The sequence below is a fragment of the Falco punctatus genome, assembly GCF_963210335.1.
Source record: "Falco punctatus genome assembly, chromosome: 7".
Taxonomy (NCBI): Eukaryota; Metazoa; Chordata; class Aves; order Falconiformes; family Falconidae; genus Falco; species Falco punctatus.
The window spans coordinates 60,897,059-60,919,251 of NC_137587.1; the positions used below are offsets into that span (position 1 = coordinate 60,897,059).

Below are 22,193 nucleotides of genomic sequence, written 5' to 3' on the forward strand. Positions count from 1 at the left end.
CCAGCATAGCTACATGTGTAGTTACACTCTGCCCCAGTTTCATCAGAATGCTCCGAGTTAAAAAAGCGAGTATGGTTAAGGACCAACAATGCAAGCAGATCTGTAAGGGCAGCGACCTCTTTGTTCCTGTAGCAGCAGAATACACAGCTGCTGCATTTTTTCAAAACACTGAAGTTATCCAACTTCCTCAACACCAAGAGAATCCATGCATTTTAAAGCTTTCAATCCATTCCAGCAGGCATCCAGTTTTCTTCCTGCTCACAACTAAATACAGTTTTAAGTTGCAATTTGAACTACTTAAGTAGAATGTATAAAATGACTTAATAGTGAAAACAAAAGACCAAAGAAAAAGACCAAAGACTTAAATAAGATGTTCTCTCAACTTACTTGACAAGTCATCCAATACCTACTTATGTTCCAATCTATTCCTGTTGAACAGCTTTTTATTTTTGTTCCATGCATAGACATTTCAGGCTAAAATCAAGCACATACATTAGACAAGCCTAGCAGAAACTTTACAAAGACACAAAGAATTACAGAAGCCTTTTCTTCACTTCTAATTTTTAGTAATCAGCAACTTTACATCCTTCAATGCAAGACTTATAAGTAAAATCTGAACCCTCAAGAAGGCTACATTACCTGTACAGTGTAAATCCCGGATTTGAGATGGAAGGAGGACTGTGAAAGAATCGCTGGGGGGGGGTGGGGGGTGGGGGGTGGGGTGGGGAGGGGAGGAGAAGCCACACATATGAGAGAAAGTGCAAGTCTCACAAGTGGCAGATGGACAGAAGAGAGACAGTTCAGGTCTTAGGAAGAAAAGGAACGTTAGCAACTTTCAGAACTAATATGACCCAGAATATTATACTACTAATGTTACATCATTATACAACCCAGGAACACTTGGTATACACAAAGCCTCTAGTGTTAAAGCGTGCATATTGCTAACTACAGCTGTCTGCTCTTGTACTCAAGGTTACACAGGGAACAAGAGAATGTTTCACTACAACCTCTTCACTCTTACTAGGGAAGAACAAAGACGCACAGATTCTATACCGGTATCAAGAAGATCACTGATAATAAGGATTCAGCCTTCTATGCCTGTCTGCATACACTATTAATAGATGTTACTTTGAAACTGTAATTACCACTTGTGGCCACGCTCAGCCTTTGTAAAGTACGGATTACTAGGACCAAAGATTAACTGCTGTAAAACAGGGTACCTCAGAAACTCTCATTCACCTCATACAAATGTACCAAATTACTTGCAGTGACCACTTAAAATCTACAGACAAAAACCAGAAGCATAAGCAAGTTTTTTCTTACTTAATTTCCAACCTTTTCAGTATAGTATATATACAAATATATAGATTTGGTATATATAAACTTCTATATACCAAATAAAGGGGCAAGGCCATGAAGTTCACTAGTCTACTGAAGATTAATCTTAAAAAAACAACCAAGCAATTTAACAGGTACATTTTATTGATTAGGAGGAATCACATTTTATTCACATGGGATTTTTCTAAGAGGCAGAGTACAGACAACAGGAGTTTCATGAAAGTGTCGGAATTCCAGAACGCTGCCACACAGTGCTACCAGCTCTCACTACATGATGGTAGGGTTTTTGTGGGAATGGCCACTACTTTATGCTGGAACATCTGGTAACTGCTGCAGCACCTAAAAGAATAAACGCAGCACTCTGTATTAAGCCTTCAAGAATTTTCCTTCTATTTATCACGTATTTCAATTTGAGCCTAAAGCAGCAAAATACAACTCAAGATGCCAATGTTTATCATTGCTAGTACAGTTAGGCATGTACATTTGGACTTAGTTGTTCAACGCTAAGACTGCAGCACCACTAGAATTAGGCCCTTCCATATGACAGTATCCAAACTTTGTGAAATTCAAAGAAACTATTTTTTTCGCTGGCTTAGAAAAACTTAAGTGTCTCCTATTTATTTCTTATTCCCCAGCAACATGATACATTTGTAGCCTACCCCAGTTAATCCAGGGAACTCCAGCCCCCAGAGAAGTACAGAGATTTCAGAAAGAGTGCCACCAGCATGTTCTAAGCTTCTATCGGCTATCTGAAAATCGAAACTGAAAAAGCTGCCCTTTTGAGGAAGTCAACCCAAATGCAAGTGAAAAAAAAAAAAACCAAAACAAAACCTGCACACAGCACAGAAGTCACTACTTGGGCACAAGCGAAAAAACAGCAAGTAACTCTTAGAACTTGCACTTGTTTACAGCAAGACACAACAAGGACCTTCAATAAAGATAACTACTTAAAACATTAAAAGCACTGAGAGCAACGGAGTAACTATAGTTGTTCTGTACAAAGTAAAGACAATTTCTGAGTGAATTACAGACCAAGACAAGTGAACACAAGAAAAGAACATGCCGTATGTTTTGGGGAGCTGTTTTTATACTGGTCTTTTGTCTGGTACTTTGTCACTGGGGGAGTCATGGTGACAGAAGTCCAAGAGGCATATCTGAGGAATGCAGAGGACACTGGCTAGCCACCCCACTGGTCACACTGTCCTACCCAAAGGATGCTACGTCCATCCACAAGCCAGAGGAGAGACCAAAGCATTCTCCTCTCCAAATGTGAGGTTGTACTTACTCAGCTTAGCCTACTCAGATCATCCAAGTTTTAAGGCTACAGGCAGACAGGCTTACCAGGTCCATCTCTGGAAGATGGCTTTCTCTATGACAAGACTGCCACAGAAACCTCACATGAAGTTACACTTCTGATGAAACATGCAACTATTAACAAAAGAGCATACTTTCAGGTAGTGCTTGCTCTGGCATCTCTTCTCAAGAAGAATAAAAATTCAGGAGTTACACCCATTAGAAAAATCAAACCATCTCAGTAATTGCTTATCAGCAGCCTGCTACATCAACTCACACAAACCAGAGTTTGCATCATGTGTACCCGAACCAGTGTTGAGCTGCACTAGCTGCAGATACTGCCTGAGGAGCCCTTTCCTTTCCTCTAGAGTTTGCGCTATATCGTAGCTGTGCTTTGGCATTAAGGTGCCCAAGCCAACGACTGCAGGAATTCTCAAGATGCTCTCCATATTCCTACACAGCCCTATAAATTTAGGGTTTATTTGAAATCTGTCAGATTACAGGAATGCCTTCTTTTAAAATGGTCTACAAAAGGTAAGAAAGTTCCTCTGAAACAGACAAGGCTACATTCTGCTTTCTTTGGCATCATATATTGAAGTCAGCCATTTCCAAAATGAGAAGTTGTGTAAAATGAGGATCAGGAGAATCTAAAATTCTCTACATTCCCTTAAGACACCAGACCACAGTTTAAAGGATGTGGAAGGAGGGCAACTCCTTAAACTATCTTTCATGCTGTATTTTAAAACAGGTTTGTTTTTACATTGATGAAAAATAATCTGTAAGAAGGATTCAAACACTTACAAGATTACCCATATAATTACTGAAAGAATAGATACAGATTCAGTAATCGCTTCTTTTGAGCTTCAGTAAGTAATCTTCTCTCAATACAGCATAAGTTTCACTTATTTTAAGCATATCAAACCCAGAAGAGATAAAAGCTGCTTTAACACAAGTTCCCAAAATAGCTTCTTGTTAACAAAACACCTGTTGCTCAGAACCGACAGTAAGCACAAAACACTTTATAATTTGTTTTTGTAAACAGCACTATGTAGAATTTTAATTACCTTATAATGTTACAGTTTGACGTGGGCCAAATGCTAAGGGAGGTCCTGCTCTAATATCAGGGTTCCTAGCTGTTAATAAATAAAACTATCATCATTTCTGGCTAGGGCATCTTGAATTTAACTTAACTTCCAAGAACATTGTGATTATCATGCATGATGTGTTTTTCTATTTAGAATTATGCACTATGTCTAATTTAAGTGTTCAAAATTATACAATGCCCTTACTGTGGTTCGATGTGGAACTCAACCTAAAGCAAACGCCTGACCAAAGAGGTTATTCAAGGACAAGTTTTCAGCAGAAGAGGTATGATGTTCCCTGTGGCAAAGCTGCATTCTTCATCTTTTGCAATGCACTTAAATTTAGCCAAGCGACTCAAAGGTGCTATTTTGTTTTAACCCTAATGTTATTCTAGGGGGTTTTGTTGTTGGGTTTGCTTTTTTTTTTCCCCCTTAATTATTTCAATCACTGGGGAGGCCAGGTTACCTGATCCCAAACAAGTTACTGGATGTCTAAATACTAAAATCTATCACACCACACAAAGCACAGGAAAATATTACACAGCTGATCAGCAGCCACTATGCTGGGCAACTGCTATTTACCCATCACTTTAGTGAAACTAAATATATATTATATATTTATATGTATTAAAGATATGAATACACCAGCTGGTAACACTATGAAGTTTTGCATCTCTCAGGTTTCCTCTCAACTGTCAACTTACACTGCCTGAAATACTGCAACGTGTAAATGTGCCCAAGTGCAATCAATATACATGCATCCAACACATATGTATATGAACTAATGCGCAGTTTCATGATCTAGGTAATTTGGGGCTTTAGGTACTTCTGCCACAGTATTGCTGGGCCAGGAACTGATGAACCTTGAAGATTTCATTCTTCAAAAGCTTGGACTGGTTCTTCTATCTGGTTTGTAGTGCAGCTCTACAGCTCTGTGCCAGAAGAGTCAAGGCTAACAGTGCACTGCAGGAGGATGGTGAAACTATCTATTTAGTTTCAGAACTGAACTCTAAGGCATAGCTTCACCCATAGTACAAGCCAAGGAAAAACGCATGCATCACCAAGAGGTCAAAGTGAAAATTAAGTAAGAGTTGCCTTGTTGTCAGCCTTGACTACCCAGGACAGTGTCAGATTAACAGATAAGGGGCTAAGGAATGATCTGAAATTTGCAGTGTGAGACACTCTCCTTTCTGAAGGTTTCCAAAACTACACTACTTCCTCAGAGGGAGAGGTCATTACGCTGTTTAGGAAAAGCTTAAAAACTACTGAAAGACATTTGACTGAGGACTGGCACTTTTTCCCACTGCCATCATGAAACAGAAAAGAGGGGGGTTTATATTCCTAAGCCTATACAGAACAGACTGCGTGTATTTCAGTTTCTCAACTGACAAGAAAGCCAGAGCTGACAGCTTTCGAGTAAAAATCTGCATTGTAAACACTGTGCTTTAATAGTCAGGGCATCCTTTTCACCTACTAATACTCCAGGTACAATTCCGTAAACTGCCTTTCTGATAATCAAGCTTGCTATTCATTCTGTTTTCAGACAAGATTCAGCTATGCGAGCATGCATTTCTAGTACAATGTCTCCCCCACTTACTGTCCAGAATACTTAGATCAGCAAGTTAAGAGCACAATAGCCTAAAAATAGCATGGCTGGATGCCACTGTATCCCTTTTTAATACGATGGTACCTTTGTACAGAGTTCTTTCCACAATTCTACATAGAAAAACACAGCCATAAATGGATTTAAGGGAGGGACTTGTATCCAAAAGGACCAAGCTGTTAAGTAGTGCCATGGGATTTCCCTTTTTCCTCAAGCCACATAAACAGAAATTTGCGTTTTTAGAAGCATTTTGAACAATAACTTTTCAAGTACATCTGACTTCTCTTTTTATCCTCTTGCCATAGTGATTGTATTCTGCCAGAGAACAGACTGACACATGACAGAGTAACAGCACTTTCTAGAGAAAGGAAAATTCATGATATAAAGGAGCAGTAGACAAACATAGAAAATGCAAGCTACACCTCCCTTCAATTATTTTCCTTGACATATTAAAGCCTGTATCACACTTCAGAATGGATGAACAGGGAACAAAATCTGCTCACAAGATACTGAGCCACAACTGTCAGCGAGGTGTGGCTTTCTATCACGATGCTCGTTCCCTTCCATCCACAACACCGGCCAACTGAGCTTCTATCAGAAAACAATGGAGAAAGAGCACAATATATTCCCTTCCGTTATGCTATAACATCAGAAACAAGAGGGTGATCAGCAAGACCACTGCCCTTCAGATTGGCCTAGAGTGCATTCCCAGGCACCACAGCCTCAGCTGCTGCATTACGTTAGGCTAGTTCCAGAAGTACCAAGTCCTTGCTGTGGCTTGAAAAAACAAAAGCCCAGTGCCCTAACACCGTCTCCCGGAATTCTTGTCTCACGCTCCTTTTGCGAAGACAAAAAACCCCACACTACTATCAAAGTATATTTGTATCCCTTACATTAAAAATAACCAATTTTAACCCCAAATCCTGGGTTTCAAGAGAAGACTTTCCATTTTAACAACTAACTTGACACTGCCTAAGTAAACCCAGCAACACCACAATGCACATTTTACACTGCATATGCCACCCTGTGTAAATTCACCAGATAGAACTATCAGGCCATATAAAGATGTTTCAATAAATTCTTCATCTCGGGTCTTGACAGTCTGAGAAATTAAGATGTCAGAGCTGCAGCAAGGACTCAGGTCTTCCTAAACAGAGCAGACTGATATTCCAAGCATTCTAATTGTGCAGTGGGGGATGTCAGCTAGAAGATATACGGATAAGTAGGTAGCAACTAATCAGGGATTTATTTATATACAGAATGACTAGGTATAAACCTAAGACCACAGGTCACAGTCACATTGTGACTTTGCAGAACAACAAGCTCATTCTCGCAATAAAGAGAGGCCATAGTAACAGTCAAAAGTTTTACAGATACCAAGTTAGAGAAAAGCAAATGCAGGAAGGCAACACAATCAACTAAGTGACCAGAGTGTGAAATTAGATTTTTTTTGTTGTTTTCAAAAAAAATTTTTAAAGCCAGTCAGTTACTGCACTGCTATGCATAGGAGTTTTAAACAGTTTGACTAGACTTATTAAGAAGGCAAAAAATCCATGCACGGTTCCCAGGCCAGTCCACAACAAACCAAACACTCCTTGATCTTAGCCCCTGCATGGTTTGACATGCTCAGATGACGATTTGTTTGTTATGTAACTAATAATACACTTACCTTGACCTATTGTTACTAAACACTGCCTTCCTCATCTCTCAGGATACTTTAAACAAACCTCATGAAGACACATCGATATCCAAAACAATCCTATTGAGAAATTCTCAAGTCTCTTCCTTAAAAAATGTTCCAGGTAAGTCCTTCCATGTTGCCACAATTATTTTTTTTCTTTTTTTGCAAGTTCGCAATCAAATATGTTGGTATCATGAAACACTAAACAACATACTTTTGTAGTTACTTTTCACCGAGACTGCAACATTTGTTTGATAACTAACGTGGTGAATACCTACACTTCATTCAAGGATTTAACACCAATATCCAACAGTACATCATATTAGCATATTTCGATAGCATGATCCAAACTTAAGTCTGGTGAAGTTCACTTAAAACTCTTCTATATCACCAACAAAAGCTACCTTGTAAGCTTCTGGCCTAATTCTGAAGGAGCTAAGAAGAAAGAACAAACTCCAAAACATCTAATTTTAACATTCAAAACACAGCCACTTCTTTTGCCCCTGCCTTGATAATGGTGCACATTCCAATGCAAGGTCATTCTGTTGCACAGAGAACATACTGCTACATCAAATTACACTGCATTGAAGTGTTGTTTCTATATATGATTTAAAAAAAATAGTAATCTTAAATTCATACAGGAGGTAGTAGAGAAACAATTTTATCCTTCTTTGCAGTCTCATATCTCCCCTGCCACTCCATCCTCAAAAACAACTCGTTAAATGTTTTCTTCTGACAATCATAACTCAGAGATAGCCTTTTGTACAAAAAGGCAAGAATATGCCAAATCTAGGTACAGACATTTTACATTTTTGCCTGCAGAACTGATGGTTCTCTCTGGCCTCTCACCTCCAAATACAGTTTAAAACCTTAAGTGGAAAATACCTACCTTCCCCATGCAATATTCTGCTTTCATCAGCCCAATTATAATCAACAGCACACAACTGAGAACTATCTAGCCTCCTGCTTGTTCAAGGTAATGGCAAAAACTTTAAGCCCTTGTTTCAAGAAACCCACATCCAATGCAAAATGTTTAAACAAGCTGAAAGCACCTCACTTCTATCCTCAAAAATACTGCTATTAAGTTCCCACTACAAATTGATTATTAAGTTTGTATTTGTTTCCCCAGTCCTTCAGGCAGATAAAAATGCCTTCGCATCATGAATCACAGGACACACCAGTGAAGTGTTGTCTTAAACCCTGGGCTAGTTAAACTGTTCAGGTGGTTGCTGGGGCCTGCCAAGTCAGCCACACTGTTTATAGTTTAGTTTTCCAGATACAGGATTATTACATTTCAGACAGACAAATACCATATCCTGAAGGTTAGACTCCTGTGATAAAAATACATCCTGACAGAGCAGAATGGCTGAGCAGGGGTGGTCTTCAGGATGAGCCAGTTTCGGCTTCTGCAAGACTGCTGAACCATTAAGTTAAAGAAAAAGTTGTGTGTTTAATACAATCGCTGCTTAACAAGGAGCTATTTTTAGGAAATACTCAAACACAAGTGTTCATTTGTTTAAGTAATACTCAAAAGATTGTCTTAAGTTATCTAAATGGAGCAGAAGATGGATGAAGCAGTTTATCTCTTAATGCATATTTTAATAGCCAAAAAAGTTACTTTTCAAATGAAAAAAACTCAGCTTCTGTCAACAACTGGAGAATGAGCATGAAAACACAACCTGATGGAGGAGAAATGATTTTTGCATTGTTAAAGCTTTGGTTTTGCTAATCTCCATTCAGCTCAAAAGCCCTATAAACACAGTTCGAAGAAGGGATCTGTTAAAAATATATCACCCCACCCCTTCAATTAAGGGCTGAGAAGCTTATGACACATCTGAGACATCCAACAAGAACAGGGAAGAAGGACTTAATGTTCCTGATATTTTAAAGGTAAAAAAAAAAATAAATAAGCAGGTTTAAAAATCCCAAATGTTTCATGCCTCTGTTAAATAGATTTTAAAGCAAGAACAGACCCAAGCTATTTTTATTCCTTTGTAGTTCATGTGTAATTAACTGCTTATTTTCACAAAACCTTATTACAGTGTAAACATCATTGGCCAGATCATCTGCCCCACCCAGACTGAGCTCCACACCACAGGAGGCCAACTATCTCTGTGAGGAGCCCAACTATCTCTGCGAGGAGCCCTTGTATCTGCAGGAGAGGGCTGGCCCTCCCGTACCAATCTTCCCCACAACAGCAGGGCTGTAATGATCAACAGCTCCCTGAGCTCTCACCCCTTCACCATGTCCTTCCTAAAAAAACTGCAAGTAAACTAGCCAACAGGCCTACCCCTGCATCAAGGACCATGGGCAGACATCTCTTTCTGGATACAGCTAAAACTCTCTAAGATGACATTATTTCTCTCCCTCACTCCCTTCTGCCTTGGGCATGCAGCAATTAGCAGAAATAATCACTAAACCACTTGGGAAACAGGGGGAGGAAGAAGAGGGGAAAAGCGCCAGTTGGGTTGGATCGAGCCACTAATTTAAAACAATTATAGCTAACTAGTTGACTTTGCCTCCAGTGCTCACAGGACCCCCTCTGCTGGAAGAGGGGCAGGAGGCTCTTGCAAGTAGCAGAGGGCACTCAACAAGCATGGATCTGAAGCCCAGGTCACCATTTGCAGGATGGATGTCTGCCCTCCCCAAGGCTCCAGGCATGTTTTCCAGATATCACCCCATGGCAGGCGTGCAGCCTTCTCTGTAAGTAGTATTACACAGAACCAGAGCACAGGATTATTATCCCAGCACATGGTGGGCCACCTACTTCATGACACTGGGACGTGCCACCAGCAGTCGGTGGACCATAAAACATAGATTACCTTTGCCTCATAAACAGGGGAGATAAAATTTGATCCCACATTTGGTACACAGGTTTACAATCTTTTAAGAATCTCTTATTTACAACAGAGATGTATATTCCGTCCTGGCACAAGAAGCAGACACATAAATCCCACAGCACACAACACATTCACAGTGTTTAAGATCTGCAGATGGAGCATGTGCAGGAGAAGGTTTTACGAACAAGAAGTGCTGGAACAACCAATCCTCATGCAGGGACAACACGGGTCCTGCCAGCAACGGCTCTGAATGCAGGCAAGAAACATTTGCTGTAGCCTGAATACAGAAGTTGTACAGCTGTGCCAGCAAAGTGGTATGTTTATCCTTTAGGGCAGATCTGCTTTCTACAAACAGCCTGCATTAGAGTTGTACATATGTGGCGAGAGAGCTGAGCATTTCACTTCTGTGTGGAATAAATCAGGAAAATTGGTCCCAGAAAAGACATCCTTCCTAAGTCGGGCAGCAGAGGGGACCCAAGAAGAATGGCTATCAGTCATCAAGCAATATGAACAAAGCAGCCTCATATATTCAGCATTTTTCCTATTCGAAGTAAAACCAGCTTTTGGCTAAATGTAGTATTTAACAGCATAGAAATACCTACGTTTGCTTCCTTTTGTTTAAGCAAGTCAAACACAATACTCAGAAGTTTATAGAAATTACAGCGAACTACACTATTTTTCTCGCCCCCACCTCAGAAGTCTGATCTCTAGCCATTCAGTCTAGGCCTAGCATCACTTGTAAGTTACAAAATGACTCAAAATCCAGGTATTTAAGCACTTACATATCCTAGTCTTAACTATCTCCCCTGATACACGAGATCTAGCCCACCTCCCAGCTAAAAGACCGCATACAGTCATGGCTCATTCTAAAGTAGTATTTCCAGGCTTTAAATACAACCTAGAACATTTTAGAAGTGTTATAAAAAAAGATACAAACAGATAGCAAGAGTAAATTAGTAATTCAGACCTATGAGCCACTGGAGCATGGCAAGATGAAAGCATGTAAAGACACTGACACACATAAAAGTAATTCATACCCAGTATTTTGGGAGAAAACAAAATGGCTCAATGTAAAACTGAAAGAGTGAGGTACACACTTTAATAATCGCACTTGTTTACATTCAGTAAAATCTCTAGGCAATTGCTTCCCACTGTCATTTGGAAGACTGTTCCTCAATTTGCACATCCATTCTTCCATCACCTTTACTAATCATACAAAACCCATCAAAATCCTTAGACTCAACAAGTATTAGGGCCATGAGTATTTCCTTCTAATTCCCAAGAGCAGCTGTATAAAAACTTAAGTGTTTTCATAAAAACCAGGAAATATTTAGTGAGGTAAGAAAATATATTCCCCATTCTGAAAGCACTGTTCTGTATATGGCCTCATCTAACAGACTTGTTAAAGATACAGAAAGCATGACATTTAAAAGAAAGTCTTCATTCCCACCAGAAACCCCCTGCTTCCCGACACTCCACTTCCTGCTCTCCTCCCTCTCACCCTATCCCATGCCACCCATGGCAAACCGTACTTTTCCTCTTCCTGAAGCCCTTTCAGATGCAGAAAGTGTCACTAAAAATACCGTATGATAAATCCGGTACAGAAACTGAAAATAATCTCCCATCGAAGAGGACACCTGCTATCATCCGGCAATACAGGATTCAAAACAGATTATAAGCGATTCTAACGACAAACCCACCCCCCCCCGGGTTTCACTGGCTTTTTTTTTTTTTTTCTTTTAGGGTAGTAGCTGCAACCGAGCAGTAACACTTCATTTTCCTGCCTATGTTTGTAATCAGAGCTCTGACAAATCCAAATACTCTGCCAAACTGATGAAAAAGAAGAAAAAAATCGCAGTGTTCTATGTAGTTTTTACATATCTTTGTTCTAAATACTAAAGACTTGCGAGACATTCATCTCATCAAGAACAAATATACAGACAACAGCACAGCAGTCTTCAGAGCTACAACAAAAGACAATTTGAGACAAATGACTTAAAGCAAATGCTATCACTGAATAATCCCCTAGCAGCTGTCATAATTAGTTAGCTCAAATCTCATCAGCATCAGAGAAGTTAAGAGTTAAAATCGAGCTCCCTTCCTGTAACATTGTGTAACTCCAAAACAGCAGCATTATCCTCGCTATTTTAGAATTCGCATTTCTCCATCGGATGAGGTGGAACGACTCGATCCCTCCACTCCAAAAAAAACCCGTGCAAGCCCAGATATGACAAAAGAAACTCGGTCAAGTTTGAGCCTCTCAACACCTTATTTCCTGTCTAAAGAGCCCTTTTGTTCTGCTTCCCTGCATAAATGTTAATATTCTGCCATCATTAGAAAACGAAACAATGAAAAAAAGCCCCACGCACATGAAATTCGCTGCCCCCGAGGGCGAAATAACGCCACACGACGCGATTAGAACCGGAAAATTCCTACCAACAAAATCTCCACAATTTTCTGTTTGCTTCACCCCAGATTAACTTCACTTGAAGCTGTACTTCGGCGCAACCTAGCCTGGACGCGGAGCCCCGCCTCCCCAGCTCCTATTGGTCGAGGCGGGGGAGCCCCGCCCCGCCATCCAGGCTCCGCTCCCCCATTGGCGGAGCGGCGTATCCATTATTTAAAGAACTTTTTCCTTGCTAGCAGGTTAGGCTGGGCAGGTTAGAACACCCTGGGCAAGCTGGTTCTTAAAGGGACAGGACCCCGCTCCGGGCTGTGACAAACTAGACCCTCCGGCGACTCGTCGCCCCGAGCGAGCTCAGGCGAGTGCCCTTACAAGCGGCGGCGGGCGGCGAACCCCCCGGCGGCCCCTCCGCGTCCCCCGGCAGCAGCGCTCCCGGGGGGCCCCCAGCCCTGCCCCCACGCCGGGTGGGGGGGTGGGGGTGGGGGGGCGAGCACCCCAGCGGGCTGGCAACGCGCCTCCCGCTGCACTTACCCCCCTGCCGCTCGCTCTGCTTGGGGGGGTTGATGCCATGTGGGGCTGGAGCCCACCCGCGCCAAGAGTGGCTGGAGCTACCCCGGCAAGCCGGGCACGCTGTGCAATTACTAACCCCGGCTAAAAATGCGTTGGGTTGCCAGTTCCAGAGACTCCTCTGCCCACTTAAAGCATGAGTCAGCAGAAGAGGAGCTCCGCAGGAAGTGACTGTCTCCATCTCACAAGGTACCATGGCTCCTGCCAGAAACTTTTCGTGCTTATTCAGGCTTCGCTCAACTGAACAAATTTGCAAGATCCTGTTCACCTTCTGACAGCAGCGTTTCTCACAGCGCAGCTTCCTCTTAACACCTGACAAAAGCCTGTCGCTTCGATTAAAAGTGTTTCTTTTCCCTCAGTGTAAACACCGATGCAGTTCCTTACCCATCTATCAAGTGAAAAGCCTGGAACACGCAACAGTAAAACCAAAACAAGGCTTAGTAAACATTTCACAAGTGCAGATATCACACCTCGTCGAGAAAAACCTTGCCCCGTTCCTAACAAGCAACACACGGGAGTGCCAGAACACAGTCGGTGTTCCCTCCTGCACCCACAAAGCACCACCAGTTACACCAGACTTACCTCATTAGCAAGGTTGCCTTAGATACAACATTTCCGTGTGTTTAGTGTAAAAATAACTAAAAATACTAAGCTAGAGGAAGATATAACACTTGTCAGCGTAAGCACATTTGAGTTGGTTTTGTACTGCGCAGGGGCAGAGAGGAAAAAACTCCTCCTTGTTCCTGGTGCTTGCCACCTCTCCTCCAGCCAGCCTGCCCTCACTTCACCCACCGCCTGCGCCACAAAATGGGTACCTGCTTTAACTTTCCTACTGCAGATTAATCAAGTCCAAGACAGTTTAGCATTACTGCAAATACCACCCAACATCAGGAAAATACTTACAGCCAAGTACTCCCTTGAGCTGCGATACATACACCAAAAGAGCATAAAACCCACCTTCAGGAAGGACATTTAATTCCTCTGAAACGGTCAAATAGCACATTTTGTGTCACCTCCTATTTTACAGGAATCTATCACACCACAAATCCAAGTAGGACTGAAAGGCAGCAATTCATACAGTTTAAGTTAATAAGTATGAAACACTACAAGAACAGAATTAACAAGATTTACATAACTTCCCCTACAGAACCTAAAATACAAGCTGAAAGAACCAGACCTTAACCCCGGCACCTGATTTCAGTGCCCTGCAAGACTCTAGAAGTTAGTCGGGTCCCCTGAGGATAACTGTCAGGCCACTACTTCCACGACGCTTTTTTGACCAAATGTTATCTAAGCAATCAAAACCAAGAACATAGTTCATGCAAATAAAACATACCAGTAAATTGTCCTCTAAGTGTCTCTGTAACCAATCTTGGAAAGCTTCAATTTAGAGCATAATAAATTTAAGCCCATAAAAAACAATAGCAGAAGTCACAAATCTTACCAACGAAACTGCCTAGTGCTAGAGGAAGGCATGACGACCCTAAAGTCAGTGTTAGTGTTTGAGTACTCTCAAAAGCGGGGGGGGATGGGACACCCACAAACCAAGTACATTACCCCAAAACTCCCCATCTCTATAAGCTGCCACAAAAGTCTAGCCACATCAGAACTGCAACAGTGATGAAAAGTAATTTTTATCATCAAACATTCCACACTTGAGCTCATGTTTCTCTTACACAGGCAACTAGCAGCTCCTTATCACTGCAACAGAGAAGTTTCATCCCTTTTTCTCCCCACCTTTCCCCTCCCAGTCATGCAGTCTGGCCAACTGCCTCAGCCCAGCTCTAGGGCTCATCAGACCCTTCCATCTGCCTCCAAGTCACTGATCTGGCAGAAGCTTGGCCAGCTTCTGATAAGCAAGAGTAGGGCTTATACCCAGAGCATAAGGGGAATGGCAAAGCAGATTCTCCTCCATTCAACACTGACAAGCTAGATTTGCTTACCTCATCTCATTTAAAACAAACAAAAAAACAAACCACACACACAACACAAAACCATCACACTAAGAATGCCCTAAGGGTCATTTCCTACCCTCATAGAAGTTAAGAACCCCCATAAAAAAAAAAAATATCTGTGAAATATCCAAGCTAGGTTCATAGTTGACCGTACCTCACTGGGCAAGAAGTCATGGGTAAGCACATCTGCATCTAGAGGTTGGGAATCTGGACATTAAAAAATTGCTGTTCAAGTTATTCCATACTGAAGGAGACCTAGTGAAATCAGGCACTAAAAAGCCTGATTCACAAGCTCAGTTTCTGCACATAAGCCACCTATTTTCCCTGTAAATAGATACACATTGTTGAGAAAATGGAGAGGCACCATTTTAAGGTCCTGGCTCAAGTTATGGCTTTGCTACTCTTACAATATCTGTAGCAATGCAGAAAAAACAAAAATAGCAGACTGCAACTGGAAGTGCATTAAGCAGGGAAGCTTTGACAGCAGTGTAAAAAAGATTCAGTTTGCTGCCACTGAACTTTGCACTGAGGACAGTAACAAGGGAAAGCACCTGACTCTCATTTGACTATTGTAATCATGGAACAGCTAAAAGGCCATTTGTTCTGTAATCTTACATATACAGAAGACTGTAAGTTTGGAGAACTTGACAGCTCAAGAGATCAAGAGCAGAGCCTTTCATCTTTAAGTCACCAGTTCAAACAGAGACCAGAATAGTAGCGATCAAAAGCTACACGTGATGGCTGTTCAGGGATTAGATGAAGAGATGGTTGCTCACTGCCCAGTTCCCAACAGATCAATGTGAATCATGAGAGCTTTCTTCCCAGTTTTCACCTGTTTTTTGCAGTTATGAATACATTATACCTTCTGGATTCTGTACATGTTAATAAGTAGCAAAGCAACTGGAACTGCTGCGTACACACACTGAACTTGCATTGTAGAAAAGGACTTTACCCTCCGGTTGTCAATCATGTCAGCACTACAGCATGTGCTGAATTTTTTATTTATTATTTTTAAACAATAATAGCTCTGACTTTTAGCTTTTTCATTACTAGAGGTAGCTTTAAAAGTAATACTTAGCTTCCCATTCCTTTCACATCCTCAAATGCTGCAAGCCTGTTTATAAACAATAGTTCGCAAACTTGCTTGTCTAAGGTATTTTTTGGAAACGTAACAATTTTACAAGCACAACCCTGGCATTTGAGAAATGATTTTGAGACATTAGTAATTATTTTTTATCAAATCTAAGCAACATAAACTTCATAAGGGCCACGTCTACATAAGGACAGGGGAACAAAATTCCCTGTGTGATGAAAGAAACTTTCCTTTTCATATTCTTATACATTCTTCAACACAGCAGTGCACAGTTCTTAGAAAGTCAGGTAGCAACAGCTCCTTTCCAACCTTAGTTTCAAAAGTCTGCAGAAGTACCTGGAATTTCCAGGCTGACAGGCTAGATGAAAAACAAGTTCAGAGTGTATGTTGACTGAAGGTTCTGGAGTGCAGGTTCACTGTCCTGCTACAAACACCAGTACCAAGAACAATCTTCTACACAACCCCAGCAATACAAAGTTCCATAGTTTTTAGTAGCGTATGACTTCTCAAGAATGAAGCTGCTGATGAAAAGCCAAGATCCTAGAAACTTCAGTATCCTTAGGAGTAACTAAGGAGGCCCTTGCATACAAAGAATTCAACTTGCTCTTCCAGGAGTCTAGAGAGAACAACATACCAGACTGATGAGATTTCAGTAATCTTGAAGAATTTTGAGATTTCTCTTGCTGCTTTCAATCCAAGATGTACTACTGCACTGCAGTCATCAAATCTGGAAACAACAAGAGGTGCATGTGGTAAATACTGAGTCTTCATCAGACAGGACTGGTTAGTTGTCTGGACAACAGTACAGATGCACCAGACAGAAACACATTCCCCTGGAAGTTTTAGCAGCTATCTCAAAGCGCCCAATGCTTAGCTACACTGAGAACTTAAAAGTTCATCCACATGTTAAATTCCAACTGCTTCCTTCTATATAGGAAATAAGTCATTAAAAGAATCACTTACTGGTTTTTTTCACCCCTCCTAGGTTATCTCCTGGCCTACAAAGCTGCACATCTGTAACAGGTCTCAATCACTCTCAGCAGTGAACATGTTGGTTTGTTTTTTTTTTTTTGTTGTTTGGTGGTGGTTAGGGTTTTTTGTCTGTTTTTTGTTTTATTTTTAAATCAGGACATGGAATTATCTCTTGTACAGCTGCACCATGAGGCCTCCAGTGATAGATGGCCATATCACTCGCTTTAGTCAGAGTCCTTGAGAAAGGATCTAGACATTGTAAAAGACTTTTCCTTTACGTGAGACATCTCTTGGGTGGGAAAAAAGTAGCATACTACAGTTTCCATTGAATTCAGCATGGTCCAGGTACATTTACATGTAATCCGTAATACTCTTTGTAGCTTAAATCAAGTATCTTGAATGCAATTCATAGCCCATTCAGCATTTTAAAAAAGGAAAATAATAGCTGCATAACTATTAGCTGCCAAGAAAACGAAGCCAGAAGTTTGTATACTTGTAATTGTCTCAGAAATCATTCTGATTAATATAGTTCTTAAAGCGACACACTTTCACAGAAACAGGGATTACCTTTATCTGTAACCATAGCAACTTTTCAGTAGTTTGTGTTAATGCTATTCTCCGTCTGATAATTTGCTACTATATCTTTCAAGCTATTTGTATAAAGTTTTGAATGTGCCACCTGAGACAAGTTGAAATGTAAACTTATATTCTTAGATCACACTCTTAAAAGTACATAACATAAAATGCTGTTAATTTTTGCCATAAATTCATGATTAGTCAAGAAGTAAATTTATTTTAAACTGTTATTATTTTAACATGATTCACAGTTTTGTAAGACAAAGAAATATTTTAAGATGTATCCTATGAAATACATACAGTCAATAATTTCTTGAGCAGTGAAGGATTTCTTCTCCTCTATCTGGAAGGTAGTAAACCCAAGGAATTATGCCACTGATAGGACACAGACTTTGATGTTCAGTATTGCAAGGAACAAAAATCCTCCCAAAACACGCTTATTTTGGCCTGAACAAATACATGACAGATGAGAAAAAGAGCCAGGCCCCTTGTTCTAGGTTAGGTGAATAATTAATATAAAGAACAGGTGTAGGTATCTCAGCACTAAATAAACAAATCAGGCAGAATTCAAAGAGCAAAGCTATAAAAGTTAAAGGAAAGACAGGAAGGAGACTAAGGAATTTACATGTTTGCTTCCTCAATTGTTACCATCATCCACAGTTCAGAAGAGGATTAGCACTGTGAAAGAAATTATTTAGGATGACATCAGACAAACAAAATCATTGGCTTGGAAGCAGGAGGAGGAAGAGAATAGTTTCTTTTTTTTTTTCCCCCCGCTAAAGTTCATAGGGCAACTTACCAAGTGGCACACTTCTCTCTTCAGCATAGACAGACAGTTTGGCACAGTTAAGATACAAGCATAGATCCTTAGAAGAATGAAAGAAACTAAGCACGCTCTTTACTGCCCGTAACTCTTATGCAATGACATCTATTATAGGACAAGTCTGGACAAACATCCAGGGAATGGACTTCAGAACACAACGGTGCACTTTAAGTCAGTCCACACAGGAGGAGAAGTAACCACCGTCAGTTCTGCCTAATGCCTCCACATTACATCAGCACATTTGGTGGAAGCTTCTATATTTCGTTGTTGTTGCTATTGGTGCTAGTAGTAAGATAATTAACGCTTGTTGTTTTAAGACTCCCCCATCCTAATATCCTCTGGAAGCAAGAGTGGATGTTCGCACCCCTTACCTATCACTCCAGGCTTTTTGCAGAGCCTAAAAGGAGGTAAGTTTGGGTAAATTCGGCAGGGCTCCTCGGTGGACACAAGAGCAACAAACTTTTCGTACAGGATGACAGACCGCGAGGCTTAACCCCTTGGTTTAGTGGGGGGTGGGGGGGGGTGGGGGGGGTGGCGTGTGCCACAACGGCGTGTCGCTTCCTGAACGCTCCTGTCCCCAGACCAGCCAAAACCGCTGCGCTGAACTCACCGCGGAGCACAAACGCGCCCTGCCTGCCGCGGGCACCGCCGGCCCCGGCCCGGGGGCAGGCCCCACGCACCGCCGGGGAAGCCCTCCCGCTCGCTGGGCACCGCCGCCACTTCAAGCGCAACCCCCCCGGCAGCTGGCAGACCCGCCGCCCGGGGAGGCCGCACCCCGGCTCTCCCCCCCGGCCCTCCCCAGCCCAACCAAAATAGCTGCGGGGCCGCGCGGGAGGGGAGCGGCGGCGGGGGCCGGCGCAGGGCTGGCGGCGAGCCGCGGGCCGCCGGCCGCCTCTCCCCTTCCACCCAAGGACACGAGTACAAACACCTCTGCCCTGGGATGGCTCCTGCGCACGCAGCGCGGAGCTGCCGCCGGGGGGGTGCGGGGAGGAGGAAGGAACGACCAAAAAAGGCAGAAAAAGAGCCCCGGGGCCCTGGGCCCGGCCCGGTCCCGCCGCCGCCACGCAGCCCCGGGCCTGCGGGGTGAGGGGGTCGGGGGGACGGCGGGGGCGTGACCCTCCCCTCAGCGCCCCCACCCCGCTCCCCCGGAGCTAGCGGGCGGCCGCCGCCGCTTCGCCTGCCCCGCTACTGAGCGGGGCCGCCGGCCCCCAGCCCGCCCGCCGGCCCGGTCGCGCTCCCCTCACCTGCCGCCGGCCCCGCAGCGTCCCGCCGCCGCCCGCCCGGCCCCGCCTGGCCCCGCTCGCTCCTCACCAAACTTTTTTTTCCCTTTCTCCGTGTTTCGTTGCCCTCAGAGTGACGCGGGAGGGCGCTGATTGGCCGAGCCGAGAAAGGGAGGCTGCGAGGAGGAGGAGGCGGCGCTACGCCCCACGACTAATTATTACAAGAAGACGGCGGCGACGTGAACCACTGAATGCTATTTAAAGGGACAGCGGCCCGTCCCACGTCGTGTCTGTGCTCCCCCACTCCCCCCCGGGAGGGATCCGAGGCGAACGGAGGGGCGGGAGCACGGCCGGGGGCTGAGCGGGCAGCTGCCGCCTGCACCGGGCAGGTTGAGCGGGCGAGCCCTGAGGCGGGCGGGGGGGCTGCACCTCTCAGGCTGGGGGCCGGGGCCTGCGGCGGGCGTTGCGGGGCGGTCTGTGAGGAGATCCCTCGGCACGTCGTCGTCCACCCTTCTTCCCCCTCCACAAATAAATTTATTTCTCTGCAAAAATCCCCTGTGGCCGCCTGCTGCCACCCCTCCGCCCGAGGGGCGCCTCACAGCCGTGCGGGGGAGGCTCCCCCTCAGGGAGCGGGGCTCGCTGGGGGCTCAGGCCGGCTCTGAGCGGGGCTGCCCGCCGCCCCCTGCCCTGCGACGTGTGGATCTTTTGTTATCTACAGTGTGTCACATGACTTGTTTCTGTTTCTTTTTTTTTTTTTTTTTTCTTTTTAATTTATTTATTTATTTCACGTTGGGGCTCGGAGACAATACCCCGCAGCTTATTTTTACGCAGGACGTTTCCACGTTCCACCCACCGTACACAGTCTCGCCCCATGTCGCAGGCGGCGGTAAACTGTACCAGGAAGGTTTTAAAGGTGAGATTTAAGGGTGATGAGTGACTTGGTGGCTCAAAGCAGATAGGAAGGGAGTGCAGGGTTCTGGAGAGTTGAAACAAGGCAAATGAAAGAGGAATTTATCTGTGGATAGTGGAGAGGAGCACGCCAAGGCTGGAGTAGCTGCCAGGAGATAAGCTGAGTTTGTGTAGAGTTTTGAAGGAGGAGAGAAAAAACGAGCAGTTGTCAAGCTCAGGAGAAGCCAGAGAAGCTGAAGGTGGGTAGAATATCTTTCCATTTCCAAGGGGAACAGTGAACAGATTTTAAAAATTGTTGCTCTGTTTTTGAGCAAAGGAACTAGAGACTATCCTAAGGAAGGCATTGCAAGAGGACACATAAGGAATTCAGCAAAGACAGAAGTCCAAGCAGAGATGTTCTGTCAGTAAGAGCTTGTTATTGCCAACACTGTGAGCCAACTAAGTCGATCCATAAGCCTGGCTGAAGCACTTAATGGGAAGAAGGCCCCTAATTTTTTTTGGTTTGAATATCCAAGCTTGGTTCAATAGCAGAAAATGCTGGTGCAACCAGCATGGAAGTGCTAACATAGCTTTACAGCTATTTTGGTACAGATTATTCACTCTTGGCTGTCTTTCCTGATGCAATAAGTCTTCCAAATGCCAGGTTGCATGAACAGAAGATGACCTGCATTGCATGTGGGTATCACAGCATTCACCACAACATTATTTGGAGCGCTTTCATGGTCTTGGCAGTCATCATAAGGAGCTGTGGGGAGTGATGATCACATTCCTCCAAGCCTCTCCATGATCATCCTTTTTTTTATACAATTTTTTAAAACCTTAAATTCCCTTTGGTTCATCATCAGACTGCCACCCTTGTGCCAGGTTTTATCTCATCATTAGAACTATAGATGCAGAATAGTAGCATGGAACATTCACAGTGTATGTTCAGAAAAAGGCCAACTGATTCTTTTGCAGTTGTGAGCAACCAGCACAACAGCTGGCAGTACAGCAGTGGGAATAAAAGGGAAATGCAAACAGTGAACAAGACGGACATCTCCTGTCAGGAGTTATTGACCAGCAACACATGGTGGAACAAATGTTAAGTTATGGCATCAAACGTCAAGGCGGGGGGGAGGGGGGGGGCAGCAGAATGTTCAGATGTGATCTTGCTCAAGTTGCATATGAAGCACGTTAGTTTTCTGATATGCCAAAATGAGAAAACTGAGTTACAGTAATGCTGGAGTAAGTAGATTCCTTGAGGCATTCAGAATTGGTATGTTTGGTATGGTCAGAAGCTGCTACAACTCAAAAGAAGCAAACAACTGGGAAATAGGGAACACAAAGTTTTATGTCATCTGCAGAAAAACAGCCAGTAGTCAAACTGTCTCTGAGGAAGAACATTCACAAACAAGCTGGCCAGGCTTATTCTTGGGGCAGAATAAAGGATGCAGTTAAAAATTAAATGTACATCTTGATCCACTGTGAATGGAAGACATAATAATGAAGAAATAGCATTAAATTTTCTCATTTGAGGACTGGTAGGCTAAAAAAACCTTGCTGAGCTCAAGTAAGGTATGGAAAGAGATAAGTGTATAATCAGAAAAATGACTAAGCTGTTAACCACCCAGAGAAGGCATCCTTGACTCTGAGAAAGGATCAGAAATCAGCTAAAGATGGGAAGTGAAAAGTGACCCTGAGCCAACAGATGAAAACAGAAGCCTGTTTTCTGAAAACTGCTGCAGAGGGAGTTAGAGGCTATTCCTCTGCCTTAAGTTGACAGGAATAGTATTGGTTTTTAAGAGTACACAAATGTTCAGCAGGACTAGGACCGACAGAAGCATGTGGAGCCTGGTAT

General features: G+C 43.2%; 1 protein-coding gene across 8 annotated transcripts in view; it reads right to left on the bottom strand.

Annotated features, from left to right (window-relative positions):
* The window catches only part of ZFAND6 (zinc finger AN1-type containing 6), a 38,123-nt gene extending 18,487 nt beyond the window's left edge, over positions 1-19,636 (bottom strand). The window contains exons 1-2 of one of the 8 annotated variants that reach the window (XM_080396163.1): positions 19,539-19,636; positions 16,491-16,583 (exon numbers count right to left, since the gene is read on the bottom strand). Coding sequence is in view for 2 of the 8 variants with exons in the window: in XM_080396159.1 (XP_080252285.1) it covers positions 13,391-13,395 (5 nt within the window). In the remaining 6 variants the exon portion in view is untranslated. Of the gene's footprint in view, positions 1-12,206; positions 12,384-13,390; positions 13,498-16,490; positions 16,584-17,704; positions 17,730-18,203; positions 18,264-18,598; positions 18,736-19,471 lie in introns of those variants that run through there. The other 7 variants (XM_080396161.1, XM_080396165.1, XM_080396162.1 and 4 more) reach the window with 7 other exon arrangements.
* Between the last annotated feature and the right edge of the window lie 2,557 nt (positions 19,637-22,193).